We start from the raw sequence: 21,142 nt of genomic DNA, 5'->3' as shown, positions 1-21,142 counted from the left end.
GAAATTTATTTTTTCCAAGAAAATGGCGTTTGAAAGCCCGCTGCGCAAATACCGCGTGACAAAAAATATTGTAATTTTTATTGCATTTTATTCTCCATAGTCTTTGCTAAAAAAAAATATATATATATATATATATATATATAATGTTTGGGGGGTTCTAATTAATTTTCTAGCTAAAAATACAGATTTTAACTTGTAAACAACAAGTATCAGGAATGGGCTCGGTCCAGAAGTGGTAATATCACTTTAAGGCTAGGTTCACACTAGCCCACACTGTGCTTTATGGTTGCAGGTATGGGAATCGTATCTACAGGGGCTGCAGGGAAACCACATGGTCAAAAAGAATATGTGGTTTCCCTGCGGCCGCGTTTTTACGAAGGTACATGCACCTTTTTTGTGCGTTTCACGCAGCACCGTGCCTGAGCAAACGCGGGACGCACGGCCCACACTAGTGAAAACCAAGCCTAAAACAACATGCAACATTATTGACTGAGAGGCTAAAGCTTGATGAATAATTATCATTAAATTAGGGGAAAAAAATCTGGTTTGGTAGTTTATACAATATAATTAAACATGTATGTATGTATAAATGTGACAATCAATGGAATTAAAATGGTATTTTTATGAATGTCAGGCAACCTTATGATCTTTTAAATACCATTACACTTGTCCTATTAAGAGAAAATCTTGTATATCCTGTGCGGTATGAATTTCTTGTAGAATCAAAGTTAAAATGAATCTGCTGTGGCCATACACACTTTGATTTTTTTACCTGATCAATGGGCAACTCAATCAAAAAGATCAAATCCACAAACAATCAAATAGCCATAATTTCCCTTCTGATCAATATAGACTTAATTTAGATTTTGGATTTGATCAAACTGAGTCAATCGGGCAGGGTGGGATATTAACAATCATTTTGCATCATCAGATTATGACATTACATGGTGGAAACAGAGATGCGTTCAATAACTTTTTTTTCAGAAATTAGGCAGCCCATACATTCATTTTTTTTTTTTTTTTTTTTTGTTCAGTCAATGAATGAAAAAAACTGACTCAAATCCCCCACTCACTCACTCGATGTGGATGGGGGACTCAATCCCGCTGTCCTTCTGTATTCTGACAGCCTAGAGCCTTCTCGGCAGTCAGAATACATTAATCAGTGCTGCCGGCTATAGAATTGATCGATCGGGGAAAAAAAAAAACAACAGCGCTGGTTGTACAGAAGGCAGTCGGTAGATCGACTATTGTACAACCAGGGTGCCCATACATTGATCAAAATGCAGCTGATCCCTGAATACAATGATCAGTGCTGCTGGCTATAGCACTGTTCCATCAGGAAAAACCCAACAGGGCTGGGTGTACAGAAGTAATTCGGGAGATTGACTTCTGTACAACCAGGGTGCCCATACATGTATTGAATTTCGGCTATTTCTTGCTGAATTGGCTGAATTTTGATCCATGTATAGCTGGCTTTATGATTGTATCTTACTTATCAATTAAAGTCCACTTCTTACAGTGAGGTAAATCAATCAAATCGGTTGTTAACTATACGGAGTGTCCCAAAAGTCGCCATACATAGGGAAAAAGGTAAATTGTAGCTAAATTCCCAAAATATTTATTTAAAACGTTTAGAAAATATTAATATTAATATAAGAATAATGTAAAATATAAAATAAAATATAAGTTAATTTTTCCTATGTATGGAGACTTTTGGGACACCCTGTAGATCAATCATTCCTATCAGAAGAGATCAATTGGAAGTGTCTATGCCTACCCCTGGTGGTGGTTATGTTGGCCATAAGTGCTTTGATTTTATTATTCGATCGATGTGCAATTCAATTAAAATGATCAAATCCACAAACAATCCAAAAGCTGTAATTTCCTTTCCAACCAGTTCAGACTTAATTGTGAACGAATTTGATCAAACTGAGTCGATCAGCCAGGGCAGAATATTATCGATCGGGTTGCATCTATCGGCAGCAGTAAGATACTTTGTGAGTATGATCATATTTCGGTTGTTTAGATTGTGAGATTACATGGAGGAAACAGAGATGTGATAAATAACTTACAATTATACATTTTTGTATCAATCACAATTCACTTCCCCAAGATTATTTTTATCGAAAGAGATTGTTCAGAAGAGAAATTGATCATTTATCAAAATATGCATGGCCACCGCGGCATTGGCTATGACTACCACTAGGATCACCACTTGCTTTGTGCAAGTCGCTTTTCCGACACCTATTCATTGTTGTGAGCACAGGAGAGGTCAACAAAAACAGCCAAACGCCGTGCCTCCTATTCAGGTGCATTTAGTACATGATAAGCACGGCGGTGTGTATAGCATCTGCGTCTGGCACAGGAATCAGCGCTATAGCAACTTGCAGCAAGTGCGCCCAACACCAAAGTAAGCATAAGCAGATCACAATCATAGATCAATTTTAACCACTTGCTGACCCAGCAGGTCGGCTCACACAGGTACAATCAGGCACCTGTACATAGCAGCTTGCACCTGTGCGCAGACCTGAAAGACTGTGCTGCCATTTGCTGCAACACAACCCGATCAGCGGGTCCTGGCCAATGATTTATTGCTAGCCACACATTTCACCCCTTGATTGCCCTAGATGTTAACCCTTTCCTAGCCAGTGTCATTAGTTCAGTGACAGTGTATATTTGTTAGTACTGATCACTGTATTAGTGTCACTGGAGATGTCAGTGGCAGTTAGTCAGTCCCCCCCCCCTTAAGCCCCGTACACACGTACCGATCGGCCGTCTTTTGTCCAGGGCTGTCGTGTCTGTTGAAAACTGCAAAAGACTGCACACGAATTTTGTCGGCCAACAACAGCCGACTGCAGAAGTGATGTCATGTGATGGTTAAATTTCCTTGTCTTTTTTTCTTTTCTGAGCATGCCCAGTCTTGCTAATCGGCTGTCTGTCGGCCGAATTCTATACTGACTGGCGAACAATCAGCCGTTCTGGTGACGGCCAACAAAAATTTTAATGCCTGCACGACAGATTCTGTTCGGCCGAAAATGCGCTGTCGGCTGTCGGAAGCATCATACTAACAAGCCTACAATCGGCCGATTGGTCGTCGGACGAATATTTACGGCCGACAATCGGTACGTGTGTACGGGGCTTTAGTGTCAAATTGTCTGCTGCACTATCGCAATCCCACTATAAGTCGCAGATCACCGCCATTACTAGTATGAAAAAATAAATACGTAAAAATTCTAGTATCTATATCCTAGTTTGTAGACGCAATAACTTTCATGAAAACCAAATAATATACACTTATAGGGATTATTTTTAACCAAAGACGTAGAAAAATACATTTATGAAGAAATTCGATTTGATACATTTTTTTATTGTATATATTGTTATAACAATGTATTGTTAATGTATTGTGTGTGTGTGTGTGTGTGTGTGTGTGTATATATATATATATATATATATATATATATATATATATATATATATATATATATATATATATAATTTTTTTTTTTTTTTTTTTTTTTTTTTATTGTATAATCAGAAAGTAAAAAATGTTTTTGTTTTTTTTTTCCAAAATTGTGGGCTTTTTTTTTCCTTTATATTACAAAAAATAAAAATCTAGTGCCTAATACCACCAAAAGAAAGCTCTATTTGTGCGAAAAAAAAAAAAAGATAGATTTTGTTTGTGTACAGCATTGCATGACTGCACAATCGCCAGCTAAGGTAGCAAGGTGCTGAATTGCAAAAAAATGACCTGGTAATGAAAGGGGTAAAACCTTCCAGAGCTCAAGTGGTTAAATCAAGGGAAATATTTTTATTATTTTTTTTTCTGGAAGAGGGATCAGTGGAGCCCCCCTTTAAATTATAGATTTTGTTTGTGTACAGCATTGCATGACCGCACAATCGCCAGCTAAGGTAGCAATGTGCTGAATTGCAAAAAAAATGACCTGGCAATGAAGGGAGTAAAACCTTCCAGAGCTGAAGTGGTTAAATCAAGGGAAATATTTTTTTCTCTTTTTTCCTGGAAGAGGGATCAGTGGAGCCCCCCTTTAAATTATAGACAGAGTTGGCAACTGTCCATGGTTCCTAAGGGCCAGCGCTCCTGGGTACACATGCCTTGATCTGCTTGCAATGGTGCATGCGTGCAATGATCTGGATGTGATGAGCTCTATGAATGGTAGTGCATGCTGTACAAGTGTGTGTAGGAAGATGTCCTCATTGTCTGTGTGTGTTGGGCACTGCAGTCTGAAAGCACCGTACAGATGGGGAGTGGAGGAGAGGAGCAGGCGGAGTCAGGGATCGCTGCAGCTGATCACATATACACACACACATACACCAACACTATCTCCATTCTCCCTAACACACACTCACCACATTCACCATGATCCTTCCACCTCCCCCCGGAAGAAAAAAAAATTGGAGCTAATTCTCCCTGAGCTGGGTCCCTTCATGCCATCCACCTCACCACCACCACCCCCCTCCCCTTGTCAGACCCTCTAAAGGATCTCCTGCGAAGAGTGTAAGGATAGAGGCAGACCCTGTGAGCTCGGAGGATCATTAGTGTCTTTTGTTCACAACATCCCAGGAAGCTATAGGAAGAGTGGACTGCTTGTAGAAAGCAAGCCTGATGTTGCAACCTCAAATCCTTGCAAGCACAAGACAGTTCTGCTCTGCTGAGCCTCTCTTTTTAAGGGGAGGGGGGACTATGCCTCTGTGAGACTGCAAGCCTGGACCTTCGCTCGAACCCATGTGCATTTGCTCAGCGATACTTTCAATGAGAGCCATCCTGAAAGACTTCCACCTGAACAGACGGGAGCGAGATTCGCTGTCACTCTTGTAACCAGTTTGCTATATTTTTGTATTCCTTTTTTTTTTTTTGTTTTATTTCTTTCTGCATGCTAACTTATAAGCAACACAAAAGCTGCCGGAGATGCTGTGCTGCAGAACCCAAGCCAAAGGGATAGGGATCTGGGGATGAGATAATGAGATCATTTGTATTGTGTGTAAGAAGCTATTGCCAATCAGTTTCGTAACCTGCTTTGACCAGTTCACACAACCTCTCAATGGATTCTGACGGATTATCAGGTTTGTAGCTTGGCGCAGGAGAATAATACTTTGTCAGATATAGGTATCCAAGCTGTGGAAGGCAACCAAAAAGAGACGACGAAAGGCCAGAATAATAAACTAACATTGATTTGCACATCCACTGAATCTGGCTGTTGTTGCTTTTTATCATATTATGTCTGCACTCCGAAGGAAATTTGGGGACGATTATCAGGTAGTGACTACTTCCTCCAGTGGCTCTGGATTTAATCAAGCTGCCCCCAAAAAGAAAAGGCAGAGGTTTGTAGAGAAGAACGGCAGGTGCAACGTCCAGCATGGGAACCTGGGAAGCGAGACGAGCAGATACCTCTCTGACCTCTTCACCACCTTGGTGGACCTTAAATGGCGCTGGAACCTATTCATCTTCATCTTGACTTACACCGTAGCCTGGCTTTTCATGGCATCCATGTGGTGGGTCATTGCTTATATGAGAGGGGATCTTAACAGAGTACATGACGAGAACTATACACCTTGCGTTGCCAATGTCTACAACTTTCCATCTGCCTTTCTCTTCTTCATCGAGACCGAGGCCACCATTGGGTATGGATTCAGGTACATCACTGACAAGTGCCCTGAAGGAATTATTCTCTTCCTTTTCCAGTCCATCCTTGGTTCCATCGTTGATGCCTTTTTGATAGGCTGCATGTTTATCAAGATGTCCCAGCCCAAAAAGAGAGCAGAGACTCTTATGTTCAGCGAACATGCCGTCATCTCCATGAGGGATGGCAAGCTCACCCTGATGTTCAGAGTGGGCAACCTCCGAAACAGCCATATGGTCTCCGCTCAAATTCGCTGTAAATTGCTTAAAGTAAGTATACACAACTTTATGTTTTTATTAAATCTTGTAGCTTTCAACCTTTGCAGTACCATGTAGTTCAGCATGTTCAAAAAAAAAAAAAAAAAACACACCACCCTGCTGTTTACACATAGCCATGTTCTCCATGTCCAATTTAGCTTGGAGGTTACATGACTTCATTATGTTGATTGAAGGGTTATTTTAGAAAACTAGCAGGGATGTTAAATCAATACATATACAAATACAAATAAGGAAATAATTTTTAAGCATCTAAAAAAAAGAGGCTAACTTTTTAGTATTAAAAAAAAAACAAAAAAACACGAATGCACATACGCATACAAAAAAGTCAGATGCAATGTAAAAATATCATTGCTGAAAAAAATTACAGCTTGCTTAAAAGATTATTCACACTTTCCACTAAATCTACGTGTGAAATGTGGTGACCTAGAAAAGCTTTGCAAAGGTATTAACTGTGACTGTAATCGTGCAGGGTTCTAAAAGCATAATTTAACATCTATTTTATTGCAAGAAAATATAGTGTATGGCTGAGGACAATTGTGAAGATACTGTTGTGTATAGACTTGGCTGTAGAGTACACATTATCAACTAGCATTGCATCTTAAATGGTGATCTGGCATCAGAGAATCCATACCATCGATTGGATGGACTGTCTCTCTTTTACAGCCAAGCCCCTCTTTCTTTTTTGGTTGTCCCTCTTTTTGGACAGATGTTTCGACCTCTATAATAAAGGCAATACTTAATTACTAAAATGTTATGCTACACTAAACTTTTCGCACAGATCTTTTTATTATCACAAAGCCAGTAAAAAGGAAACATAGTGATGAAAAAACTCTTGTGGGTTTAGCCATTATTTGTTTGTCTTATTAATTCTTCACGATCCATGGTACTGGGGACATGGCAAGTGTGTGCTCTTTGCCTAAATTCCCTCTTTCCCATCTCAGAAAGTTGGGAGTTATGGGAATGGTCAGACCACTGCCAGCCCAGCTCTCACATATATGTGTGCACCAATATCCTGCAAAGGTCCCTCTTTGTAGGAACAGACTCTAGGCTAGAGACCACATAGGCATAATTTGTTTACCTGAAACTTGCAATAGGTAACCCCCGTTCACACTGGGGCGATGCTACTTGCCGGAGTGACCTCACAGGTCGCGGTGCGCAGCTCGCACCGCGACCTCGGAGCGGCCGGTACGGACTTCATATCATTGAAGTAAATGCAGGTCGCTGCAGGTCGCCCCAAAGAAGCTCCGGACCCTTTTTCTAAGTCGGAGCGACTTGTGTCGCTCCTATTAGAACGGCTCCACAGTTTCTCTATGGCAGGCGACCTACGGCGACCTGTCAGGCGACCAGGTCGTCTGACAGGTCGCCCCAGTGTGAACGGGGTCTCAACTAGTTCTAGAGACTGATGATCAAACCAAAGTACAAAATGTCAGCCATAGAACATCATCTTTCCCACAATTCCAATGGCTTTCACACACCATTGCATGTTACTAGTTCCTTGTTATATTTATTGAAGAGGAGGTGGTGGGTACACACAAAATACTTGTGGCCTGGACATTTTATGGATAACAGAGGAAAGCACACCCATACGTTTCCATTGTAGGTGGGCAGCTACAAAAATTAATCTCTTCAATAACCACAGGATGAACTATGGCAAGGTAATTTTCCAGAATACCACTAAGACTAGTGTTTCTCAACCAGGCTTCCATGGAACCCTAGGGTTCCTTCAGAGGTTGCTAGGAGATCCTTGAGCAATGAGCAATGTCTGCCTCTCAGATAAATTCCCACTGACACCATTGATTTTTTTAGCTATCTGTAAGAGAGTAAAGCCCCGTACACACGCACCGATTGTCGGCCGACAGTTCGGCGGTCTTTTGTCCTGTAGGTTGAAAAGTGCTAAAGACTGCACACGAATTTTGTCGGCCAACAACAACCGACTGCAGAAGTGATGTCATGTGATGGTTAACTTTCCGTGTGTTTTTTCTTCTCTGAGCATGCCCAGTCTTGCTCATCTGCTTTTTGTCGGCCGAAATCTGTACTGACTGACGAACAATCGGCCGTTCTTTGTTGGCCTACAAAAATTTTATAGCATGCACACCAGATTTTGTTCGGCCAAAAAGTCGCAGTCGGTTGTCGGAAGCATCATACTAACAAGCCGACAATCGGCCGATCGGACGTTGGCCGAATATTTACGGGCGACAATTGGTACGTGTGTACGGGCCTTTATTCTTCCCAATGTCCACACATCTAAGGCCCAGTACACACGACGATCAGAAAATTTTCATACTGTCATACAAAAATTTTCATAACTTTAGTAACCTCTTCATTTTCGATGTGGAGACTAGCATGAAAAAAAAAATGTATCATCAATAATCGTTTGTCCAATAATCTCATCATGTGTACCAGGCTTAAGGAGCATTCTTCCCTTTCCCCATTCCCCCTCCCTCACACTAATATATCATGAGTTGTAGATAAAGTAAATTATAGCAAGGAATCCTTGAGACTGGAATGTTATTTCAAGGGTTCCTCTGTATTGAAAAGGTTTAGAAAGGTGGACATAGACACTCCAAATGTTGTCCAATTCACCTAAAATCACAGACTTTATAATTCTGTTGGTCATAGAGATGTATATACTTTAAACAGAAGAGCAAATTATCCAGAACTGGCCATTTTCCACTCCATGAGCATGCTCCATGTGTAAGCAATGTTGCATTCTTGGCAAGCTAAATACATTTTATTATATACTTTCTTAGTATACACAGAATTCTGACCAAAGCCAATTAAAATTAAAAGAACTGTTTCAAAAACATGGCATCTCACTATTTTTTGTGACCTTGGAATTGAGTACATTTTTCTAGCCTGCTTAGTCTTTTTGATACCAATAAACACATGAGTTGCTCAAAGGTCATGGCCAAAAATGCAGAGATTTATTTTGTTCAGCCCATGGGCTGAACGAAAGAAAATAAGCATATTGCTCCATCCACAGTAAACAGTTGAAATGGACGAATCCCTCCTGCCGGGTTATTGTCAGAATACCCAAAACAGTGTCCGCATCTGAAGCCGGTACGGTTTTGCTAACAACTTCCTTTGACAATAGCGGGTTGCACCGCCAACTGTTGTTCAGCAAGGTGGTGCCAACAGGGGCACCCACGGCTCACGTTTCTGTGAATTCAGCATAAACCGGCCAAAATTTTGGCCAAGTATGTCAACCTTTAAACTCCATATTTTTTCCAGGGGTTTGGGTATTCCCAAACTTTACTGGAGATATTTAAAAATCCATATTTATATAGGTATGCGCCATGAGCCCTTTGTTTTCTAGTAATATAATTTTGTACAATTCTTTTACAATTTCTTTTTTTTTTATTACATTTTTAGTCGCAGGTGCCCTTTAAGTGAATTGGATTACATTTTTTTTTTTTAAATACACCCATGTTATATAATGCATTTTGCACATGTTTCAGCGCTGGGCTTTTTTTTGCAGATGGTTTGCTTTGGTGCCTTCATGGTAACAAACTGTGGATTTACTGACTTCTCAGGGGTTAACCTTTACTGGATATTAAAGGCCTTATTTGACTTTTGTTGCCTTTTAAATCCGTCGGTAAATACTTAGCTGGATGCTCATTTAGCAACTCATCCATCACTGTTATAGATCAACACATTTATTTGTTCATATAACTTTCTAGCTTAATGATCAATGAGGAGTCTACTTGTTTGTTGACTGTATTTTGCTTGGTCAGGTTCCAACGCTATCGATTTGTGGTGCTATCCCTGTCATTTATCCTCTCGCAGGCTATTCTGATCAGTGCACTGGCTTAGTCTATCCTTAAGGACAAAATGGAAATTCATACTAGAAATGTATATATATACACACACATATATATATATATATATATATATATATATATATATATATATATAGCTTACGTGTCTTCACAAGTTTTTACCGTTGTCCTGCTACTTTTCCGAAGGCCCTCTTTGGGCTTAAAGGCAACTTGGAAAAAAAAGAGGACCCTCTGCTGCTCTTAGAAGAGACCTGCAATGACCATTGACCATAGATGGCTCGAATTTAGGGTTATTCCCACCGAATCATCCGAAATTCGAGCTACGAGCCTGCAAACACCACCTGGCTTGACAAAAGCAGATTTAAAAATTGACTAGGCAAATTAAATCTTATCAGATGTAGGTTCTGTTCAGCAGCATATTTGAGAAGCTGCAGGCTTAATGAGAGGAAATCAAGCTATGTAGAGTATGGCTAGCTTAAAGCGAAAACTAAAGGGAAAAATACTTATTTTTATTTTTTTTATTTTATTACTTTATTTCAAAGGTCGGATGCCTGTGAGGTCCCTTGCTGGTGCCACCATCTACTCCCCAACTTCTTTAGAATATCAGTTTTTGGCCTTCTCGATTGGCTGGCATAGGATGACATTACTCCCAAGCATACACAGAAGTAAAGTCATTTTAGCGCACAGGCAGTGTGCCGGATTGTAACCTGAGCTGTACATGCCAAGCTCAGTGTACAATCTATAGGGGATTGAAAACAGGCAGGTAAGTGTACTTCATTGCAAAAGATATTGCATGTCTCTTCTGCAATAAAGAGTCTGCCAGTTTGTATTTTTTCCTTTAACTTTAGTTCCACTTTAACTTAAAATAGAACTAAAGGCAAACCCTCTTTCTTCATTTTGAATAGAGCAAGGGAGGGTTATGAACCCTGTCAGATTTTTTCCCCCATCTATGTTCCATAGAGGAGATTTCCTTCACTTCCTGTCCCATAGCCAAACAGGAAGTGTTAAGAAATCCCTGCAAATTAAAGGGAATTCCTTGGGGACCCCCAAGTTACCAGAACTAGTGTCCCCATTGGAAGATTTCCCCTCTGTTACCTTTCAGAGGACAACCCAAAATGTGGGTTTTTCTTTTACTTTCACTTTCAATGATAACGGTAAACAGGACAAATAAAGAGGGTGAATCTCCCTAATGGGGACACAGACAGCAAAAAAACAAAACAAAAAACTGACAGGTGTTTTGATCCCTCTCCACTCTATCCAAAACTAAAAAAAAAAAGTTTTGCCTTTAGTTATAATTTAACTGTACTGCAGCCCCAGTAGATCCCCGTCCGCCCAAATGTGGGGCACATGAGAGAGAAGGATGATTTATCAGTATTCTGCTGCTCCTTCACTGTCAAGTCACTGTCACAGGGATGACTAGACTGTATTGCTTAACTGCAACAAAGAAAAGTCAGCTCACCAGGTTTATTTTCATTTATCACTACAAAACAACAAAAAGATGGCACATCAGCCTAGCGCATTACCATAATACATCATTTATTGAAAAAAAAAAAAAAAGCTAAAGAAATACTCACAAACAATACAATTAAACAGGAGCTCCAGCCTGTAAAAAAAGTCAGCATTTAAAAATAGTGTAGCTAAAAAAAAAAAAAAAAATGGAGCTGCTGACTTTTAATATAAAGACACTTACCTGTCCAGGTATTCCGAAATGTGCCCCCCCCCCCCCCCCGAGCCGATTCATTAATCAGCTTTGGGTGCAGGTGCCGGCATTGTAATGCCTTGTACACACACAACGATTATCAGCCGACCGATTGGTTGACTTTTGTCCAGAGTGGTGTTTTGTTGGTTGGAATATGCCTAGACTGCAAACGAATTTTCTCGGCCAACAAAATTCTACTTCAGAAGTGATGTCATGTGATGGTTTACTTTCCGTGTGTTTTTTCTTCTCTGAGCATGCCCAGTCTTGCTCATCACATTTTTGTCTGCCGAAATCTGTACTGACTGATGGAAAATCGGCCGTTGTGTTGACGGCCAACAAAAATTTTATAGCCTGCACACCAGATTTTATTCGGCCGAAAAGTCGGAGTCGGTTGTCAAAAGCATCATATTAACAAGCCGAAAATCGGCAGATCGGACGTTGGCCGAAAATTCACGGCCAACTATCGATGCGTGTGTACGAGGCATAAGTAAGGAAAATCAACAGTGAAGCCCTACGGCTTCACAGAAATATTTCTACTGCGCATGCGAGAGTCACGCTGCGCTTTCTGAATGGTCCTGCCGTCTTCTGGGACCTTTGTGTGTTCCAAAAGGCAATGGAGGGAAGGAGGAGGGGCTGGAAATGTTGTAGATTGTTGATGAGTGATCTTACCCGGAAGCGGGAGTGGGTACCTGTCAAAATTAGGTACCGCTCCCCCAAAAAAGTGCCAAATCGGTGTGAACAAGCAAAGCTTCCCGTTTTGGGTGGAGCTCGGTTTTAAATAGGCATATCAAAGCACCAAGAGCCAACTGTCTTCAGATCAGCGACGTATGTCTCATAGCGCAGGAAGACCCCTTTTTCATCCAATAAGGCCTACACATTTCAAGAGGCAATCTCTCTTCTTCAAAAGGAGATTGCGTGGATAAAGTTGTTTTCATTTATGCCAGATTTACATGCGTGAATTGCACCCTAACGCCCTAAGGCTAAACACTTACATCGTAGCATGCCGCAGCACATGGTAGTGCATTGCTCTGTGTTGCATTACAAAAAAGGGTGATGTTAACATGCAATATAAGGGGCTCTTGGTGTTTTTTTATTTGTATTTTTTTTTTTGTAATTGTTATTTGTGTACCGCGGCTTTATTTATTTTTTTCCTTTATTATTTTCACTGTCTGCATTTTCTTTTAGTAGAAAAAAAGTTATATATTCCAGATAAGGAAGGCTTGTTTTTCTTCAACAGTCCAGGAAAGCTGGAATAACCCTTAGAAACCATTAAAATCCCATTTCACCCTTAAAAAAACACAAAAAGAATTGCCCTTAATTTTACCTTTCCTATTGACTTCAATGCATTTTGCCAGAATGGAGAATTGAAAGCTCCCTGTTTTGCTTATCCTTAGCAGTCAATCGCCAGGGCCCAGAACTGTCCCAAGGAACCTTTTAGGATAGACTTATAGGACCTGCCACTGCTGACTTGCAATGTGACGGTGCGTTTAAAGCAGAACTTCAGCCATTTTAGCCAGGTCCCCTCTCTCCTGTCCCCTCTCTCTTACACATTTGGAAAACCAATTTATGTAAAAATCAAAAATGTTTTACTTTTTTATTTGCTAAATCCTCACCTAGGATGATGTCTCATAGACATCCCAGGACCCGCACATACGCACACAGGGCACCAAAACACTGATGGAGACCAGCGTCGTGTGTGTGCATGCGTGGGGGATATGGCACATGTGCAGATGCACTATGCAGATCTCTGCCAGGTCCCCTATACCTGGCAGAGACTCCCTGTGCATTGGTGCATGCCCCAGATACCCGTTAAAGATGAGAGTGCTGGAGGAGAATGGCTAAGGGCTCTTTCACACGGTCCGCCTCCGTAGGCGGATCCGTGCTGCTCAGCGGGGATCGATCCGCCGATCCCCGCTGAGCCGGCGGATGACAGCTCCGTCTCCGCTTGCAGTGCAGAGAGGGAGGTGTCACAGCTCCCGCTGCTCTCTATGGGGCCGCATGTCCGCTCTCATCCGATCTGATCCCTGAACGGATGGAAAAATAGGGTTTCCATCCATCCAGATTTCATGGACAGGATCGGATACGGATGACAGCGGGTGTCAGCGGAGGTGTCTCCGCTGACATCCGCTGCCCCATAGAGCTGCATGGAGGATCCGATGAGATCCGCCTAAAAAACTGACAGGCGGATCTGATCGGATCGCCCGTGTGAAAGAGCCCTAAGGGAGAATTTCTGTTTTTTTTTTTTTTTTGTTTTTTTTACATTTTGAGACAGGGAAGAGTGATTTGAGATTTTTAATTTTTTTTTTACGGGTTAGGTAGAGTAAAGTTACTCTTTCATTTAGCAAATAAGGTGATACTAAGGGTTATTTACTAAAACTGGAGTAGCTTTGCATAGAAACCAATCAGCTTCCAGGTTTTATATGTATCACTACTCCCAAGGGAGCTGCTCGTTATGGGTTCCCCTGGGTTACCAATAGCAACAATAGAGCATTGTGACATTTTCCCAAGTGTTTTACCTCAGACAAGAATCAGTCCAGTATCTTTGTTTTTTTAGGTTTTATTTGGAACTTGGATAGGAGAAAGGATGAGTGGGATACTCCAACTGAATAGAACTATGCACAATAGGCAGGGACGACTTGAATAAATGCTGGTTAACGCTGGTTAACGCCGAGTAGTGCTGAGTAATGCTGAAATTAAGCTAGTCACCGCTAGGCCGCTTCACTTTGCCCTTGGCTGTGCTAAGCTTCCTGAGGTAAACTCTATCCTGAGGCAAGCTGTACTCTCAGGTAGACTGTAATGCTGAAAAACTTTAGGGCCCTTCCTGGCACCCTCTATATCCCTATCTTCAGGGTTTAGCTACTTGGCACCCCCTTTAATGTAACACTCTGAGTGAGCTGTCTCCTTGATCCCCTGACTTCTCTGGAGTGGTCACCTCTCGTAGGCAGACCCTTAGGCAGATCTCTCAGTACTCACGATACTGTTTTTTCTAAAGTCCTCTGCCCAACAGCTCCACTGGTCAGCACACTGGATCCTCTGCAGCCCAGCTCCACCTGGTCCCTAGGCCGACCACCTGGACCACCTTCCTCACTCTGCAGGAGGATAGACAGCCGTCCACCTCCTTCTGGGACTTTGCTCCCACCAAAAGACCCCTTGTCACATGCCCCCTTTTGGATTTATTCCCAATCCTAGGATGCATTGCAGCAATGGGACAGTCATAAACCCTGGTGTGCTATTGGTTAGGTTTCCTCCACTGTCCAACAAGCTCCCTTATTGGATACAGTGGGGAGAATCCCTAAGACTCAATGGATCACACCTGAGAACATGTGACAGGCCAAACTGATAGATCAGGCTCTCCTGATAAGCAGAAAGAGCCACTAGCACCTACCTAGGAGGGTGCTACATATAGTAAAAGCCTAATTTAACAAGCTAAACTTAGAAGCTGATTGGCTACTATGCACAGCTGCACCAGATTCTGAGTTCTCCAGTTGTAGTAAATCTACACCACTGTGTTCACTAAGAAGCCAAAACCCTGTCTTTTTTTAATTTACCTTAAACATAATTGGGTATTTAAAATGAACACACAGGGCCGGCCTTAGGTGATCAGGCGCCCTGTGCGAGCTAATCCTGTGGTGCCCCCCGCGCAAATCTTCTTGCACCTTTTTTGCACTTTATTTGACTTTTCTTTTTTATGATCACTAATAACTTAGCCCCCCTTACATAAGACCCCCCCTTACATAAGAGCCCCCCTTACATCAGAGACCCCACACACAGAGCCCCCCTCACATCAGAGACCCCCAACACAAAGCCCCCCTCACATCAGAGACCCCCCACACAAAGCCCCCCTCACATCAGAGACCCCCGACCCAAAGCCCCCCTCACATCAGAGACCCCCCACACAGAGCCCCCCTCACATCAGAGACCCCAGACACAAAGCCCCCCTTACATCAGACCCCCCCTCCCCACGGAGCCCCACACATCAGAGACCCCCTTACACAAAGCCCCCCTCACATCAGAGACCCCCCACACAAAGCCCCCCTCACATCAGAGACCCCCCACACAGAGCCCCCCTCACATCAGAGACCCCCCACACAGAGCCCCCCTCACATCAGAGACCCCCGACACAAAGCCCCCCTCACATCAGAGACCCCCGACACAAAGCCCCCCTTATATCAGAGACCCCCCACACAGAGCCCCCCTCACATCAGAGACCCCCCACACAGAGCCCCCCTTACATCAGAGACCCCCGACCCAAAGCCCCTCACATCAGAGACCCCCCCACACAGAGCCCCCCTCACATCAGAGACCCCCCACACAGAGCCCCCCTCACATCAGAGACCCCCGACACAAAGCCCCTCTTACATCAGAAACCCCCCACACAAAGCCCCCCTTACATGAGACCCCCACACAGAGCCCCCCTCACATCAGAGACCCCCCACACATCAGAGACCCCCGACACAAAGCCCCCCTTACATCAGACCCCCCCTCCCCACGGAGCCCCGCACATCAGAGACCCCCTTACACAAAGCCCCCCTAACATCAGAGACCCCCCACACACACACAAAGCCCCCCTCACATCCTCACATCAGAGTCCCCCCCACAAAAAGCCCCCCTTACATCACAGACCCCCCACACAGAGCCCCCCCCCACACATAGCCCCCCACATCAGAGAGCCCCCCCCTTACATCACAGACCCCCACACATAGCCCCCCTCACACAGAGCCCCCCCTTACATTTTTTGAAGGAGAGAGATGTCACTTTACTTTGTCTGCAGCTTTTTTTTTTTTCTTTAAACTTCCCGCCCACACATCCCCGGGAGTGTGGGCGGGCGGGAGGAGGAGAAGGGGCGGGGCGAGGAGGAGCTGACGATCTCTCCTCCCTCCCTGCACTGACGCCAGAGGAGAGATTGTCAGCTCCTCCTCGCCCCGCCCCTTCTCCTCCTCCCGCCCACACTCCCGGGGATGTGTGGGCACTGGGCAGGAAGTCAGCGTGGATTCCGTGGAAGGATCGGAGGCTGAGCTGTGTGAGAGATACACAGCTCACCTCACTGCAGCAATAGGTGATCGAGGCACGGCTGCACAGCGGGAGGTAAGCGGCGGCCGCGGCCTGTGTTAACCCTGTCCAGGCCGCAGTCGCCGCTCACCTCCCGCTGTGCAGCCGTGCCTCGATCACCTATTGTTGCAGTGAGGCGAGCTGTGTATCTCTCACACAGCTCAGCCTGATCCTCTGCGAGCTGTGATGGCCGCACGGCGCCCTTGTTGCCCATGGCGCCCTGTGCGGCCGCACAGCTTGCACACCCCAAAGGCCGGCCCTGTGAACACAGCTTAACTTTATTTACTGAACCAAAAAAATAGTTTAATTAGTAAATTAGTAGACTCCTTTAGTAAATTGGCCCCAGTGAAAGAAAAATTAGGAACTGAACTGAAACATGTCCAACATAATACATTTTGGTGCTTATACCATTCATCAATTCAAATGGAGCTGCTCAAAAATGCAATGCAATGTGTTTGAAACAAAAGCCAACATGTATCAATAGTGCAATGAATAAGTGCCGGTTCACACTTGTGCAATTTTACTGCGAATGCGATGCGTTATGAAAAGTCTAAATTTGCATGTATTCCCAAAATACATTGTATTCGCGACGGTCGTTCACATCTATGCGTTGCGATTCAGATGCGAATATAATGCGATGATGAAAAGGGTCTTGTGCGAGTTTACAGCGCTGCGTTGCGAATTTAGTCTCCATAGACATCAATGTAAATCGGTCTTGACTCGCATTATCAGTTCAGATATGTGCGAATTCTTATTTTTTGTTTTAGTTTTCCCCTCAGCTCCACCCCTCCTGAGTTTAATTAACATAATCAACACAATCCATTTTCATTACAATCGCGCTGGTACTATTGAAAAACGCAAGGTAAACTCGCACTGCAAATTCGCATTGCAATCGCATACGTTCGCAATCGCACAAGTGTGAACCGGCACTCAGTTCTTATGTCTCTGATCTGTATTTAACCCTTTTCTCCCTTTAAAAAAAAACTTGTAATGCTGACCATACACTATTAGATTTTCCTACAAAAATGAATAGGACGATTTGTACAAAAATTCTCAGTACCTTCAACAACTTGACGAGCATCGATCAAAAGTACTTCAACATTTGAAAAATGTTTGCTTTTATCATTCAGTTTTAGATTGAATAGACTGAACAAAAATCCCATACACTATTAGAAATCTGTCCATTCAAGAAAAAATTTCCATCCTGCTCTTGCAAATGTTCTCATCACTGGTTGAAAATTAATGTTGGCTTGACCCCCCATTACCAATCAGAAAAATCGAATGAACATTATTAACATGAAAATTTTCATAAAACATTTTACTTTAGGAGACTGCAGTACATTCCAGGTTTTCATCATTTGCCCATTTCTCTCTATACTGTATGTTTGCTTTAATTCTACTTTGCTGCGTTATAAACTGCAGCAGGCTGCAGTTCTGTCCCTGCTGGTTTCTGTCTTCTTACACTGTAGACTGTGAAAAGCAAATTGAAAAACTCAGTGTTCTTTCTGTACTGTCCTCATTCCCTTTTCAGTTCTTTTTTTTTTTTTTTTTTGCTTTGTTTCTGTGCAATTAGCGGAAAAAAAAACATCTGGAAAAAAGACGAGAAGTCTGAAAATGGAATGAAGAATGAAAAAAGTGTTTAACCACTTCAATACTGGGCATTTCCACCCCCTTCCCTAATTGTCGGCTTTCAGCGCTATCATATTTTGAATGACAATTTAGCGGCCATGCAACACTGTACCCAAATGAGATTTTAATCATTTTTTTGAGACAGATGGAAATTTCTTTTAGTGATGTTCAATCACAACTGTGTTTTTTTTTTGCTAAATAAATGGAAAAAAAAATGTTTTCTTGGTTTCTGTTATAAAATTGCCCAGCTTATCAGTGCCCACTGATGGGCACTGATAAGATGCACTGATGGGCACTGTTGAGGAGGCACTGACAAGGCTGCACTGATGAAGGGGCACTGATAGGCAGCACTGATGGGCACTAATAGGTGACACTGATGGGTACTGATAGGCAGCACTGATAAGCTACACTGATGGGTACTAATGGGGCTGCACTGATAAGCGGGGCACTGATTATCAGTGTAAATGCTGTACTCACAGATTGACTCTCCTTTCCTCATGCACTGCCTCTGTGTAAGGAAAGGAGAGCCGATAACAGGTGATAAGCGGCAAAGTATGTTTACATCTGTGACAGCTGGGATTGGACACACCTGATAGCATGGTAAAGGGCCTGCTGTGATTGTTCCTTTACCCTGATCTGTGATCGGCTGTGTCCAAAGCACACAGTGGCCACAGAGCATGCCTCGGGGGGCACATGGGTGGCGAGCACATGGGAGGACATCCATGGATATCCTTCGAGAACTAGAGACCCATGATGCAGTTGTCTATCTTCTATAGTGCGGGTGGGAAGTGGTTAAAGATGAAGTACAGGTAGATGTAAAATGCACAAATTATTGAAGCTCTGTATTTATTAATAACTCATCAGATGCATTTTTTTAATGGAAGCAGTGAAAGTACCTGCATTTGATCTGGTATCAGCTTCTCACAATCCCCTGTACAGCAGATTTTAGACTGCAAGTGGTAAAAACAGCATAAGGAGCCAGTCAGTTCTACTGCTGATGTGCTAACAAGGGACATGCTGATAGGGTAGAGGACATAATGATAGTCAGATGAGTGTATCAGCCTGCTGCTTCTTTTTCACTGTCCAATAAAAAAAAAATAATAATTAAAGAAAAATAGTAAAAACCTAAATAAATAATGAAAATGAAAAAATTTGAAAGAAAGTTAAAAATGGCAGTAAAATAATCAGTTTCCTTTCAGCTTTTATAACTACACTTAAAGCGGAGTTCCACCCAAAAGTGGAACTTCCGCTCTTTTGCTTCCTCCCCCCTTTCGGTGCCACATTTGGCAGCTTTCATGTTTTTGACAGGTACCCTTCCCCACTTCCGGGATACGGCGCCGCTGCGCCCTCCCTCAGAAGTTTGGCCCCCTCCTCCTTCCCCCGCCACCGAGCCAATAGGAATACGCAGCGCGCTTCACACATGCGCAGTAGGCACCCGCCCGTGAAGCCGCAATGGCGGCGGCAGCAACCAACAGCCGATGGAAACATTGGCTGCGGTGCCAACATCCATTGGCTGCGGTGCCAACATCGCTGGACTCCATATTAAAAGTCCTAATATTAAAAGTCAGCAGCTACAGAATGTATTTTTTGGAGGGGGTGGAGGGGGAGGCGGAACTCCGCTTTAACTATAATATAGTATAACTAGGGCACTCACATGAACATATACTTTAAGTACGATTTTACTTTTGAGTTTGAGCAAATGATAAAGGGAACCTGTGAGGACAGCCATAGCCCCCTTTCACATGGGTGATCCGATCAGATCTGCCTGTCAGTTTCTCAGGTGTACCTGATCGGATGCTCCATGCATCCCTTTGGAGACATCTCCGCTGACACCCGCTGCTATCCGATCCAATCATGTCCGTGAAATCCGGACGCATGGAAACCCTATTTTCCATCCGTCTGGAGGATGGGATCAGATGGGATCGGATGAGAACGGACAGGCGGTCCGTTCTCATCCGATCTCCCCATAGAGAACAGTGGGGATCTGACAGCTCCGTCTCTGCACACTGAGCTGTCATCCGCCTGCTCAGCGGTGTGCCCATGTGAAAGGGGCCTTATGGTGAGAGTCTGCAGTATTGCTTAGGGTTTAGTTTTGCTTTAACTGTCACTAATTGGGTGCACAGTTAAAAGTTACAGAAGCAATGCAATGTGTGAACAGCGCTAGCAAACCAGAAGCAGCATGGCTGCAAGCTTATTTCATAACAGCAATGACATTATAAAGCTCAGTTAACCAAGGCAACCAATCGGACATCTTTACTGTAGACAGATAAAGAAGATGGATTGGTTCTTATCTTAGGTTATTAGACTTTGGGGAAGATATACTAAAACTGGAGCGTGCAAAATCTGGTGCAGCTCTGCATAGAAACCAATCAACTTCCAGGTTTCATTGTCTAAGCTTAATTGAACAAGCTGAAGTTAGAAGCTGATTAGTTACTATGCATATCTGCACCAGATTCTGAGTGGTCAAGTTTTAGTAAATCTCCCCATTGTGTGATCTTTGTTTATGAACAAACTAGAATTTTACAGTAGTTTAAAAATAAAAATTATAGGAGGGAAATAATTACAATGTGTTATAGTTATAGACAAAAATGCAATTTGTTTGGTAAGTTATTGGATGACATTCAGATGTTTGTACATAACAAGCAATTATTTTTACTGCACCATTTTTTACTGGTTTGGGGAAACCCAATATATGAGTTTGTTGCACATTCCATTACAAAACATGGGCATTAAAATGGATTTGGACTCCCCTCTGCAGCTACAGCAGCCTCCAGTGCTTAGAGAAGACCTTCAACAAGAGTGTCTTTGGGAATTTGTGCCCATTTATCCCAGAAAAATATTAATGAGGTCAAGTACTGATGTTGGAAAGATTTGACCTAGTTTGCAATCAGTATTTCAATTTATTTCAGTAGGGTTGAGGTCAGGACTCTAGAGTTTCTCTACCTCAAACACATATAACCGTGTCTTTATGGACCCGGCTTTGTGCATATTTGTAAACACTATGCTTCAGTTATTAATGGACAGAGTCAGTAATCGGGGTCGGTAGGGATCACAGGGGCCACAATTGCT

General features: G+C 43.0%; 1 protein-coding gene across 1 annotated transcript in view; it reads left to right on the top strand.

The window, feature by feature from the left end:
* Positions 1-4,253: 4,253 nt before the first annotated feature.
* KCNJ3 (potassium inwardly rectifying channel subfamily J member 3) overlaps positions 4,254-21,142 on the top strand; it is a 359,501-nt gene continuing 342,612 nt past the window's right edge. The window contains exon 1 of the mRNA XM_082260674.1: positions 4,254-5,908. Within this exon, the coding sequence (XP_082116800.1) occupies positions 5,237-5,908 (672 nt within the window). The 5' untranslated portion in view covers positions 4,254-5,236. The remainder of the gene's footprint in view (positions 5,909-21,142) is intronic.

This window comes from Pelophylax lessonae, assembly GCF_965119305.1.
Source record: "Pelophylax lessonae genome assembly, chromosome: 6".
Lineage (NCBI taxonomy): Eukaryota > Metazoa > Chordata > Amphibia > Anura > Ranidae > Pelophylax > Pelophylax lessonae.
This window is presented reverse-complemented; position numbering and strand designations above follow the sequence as displayed.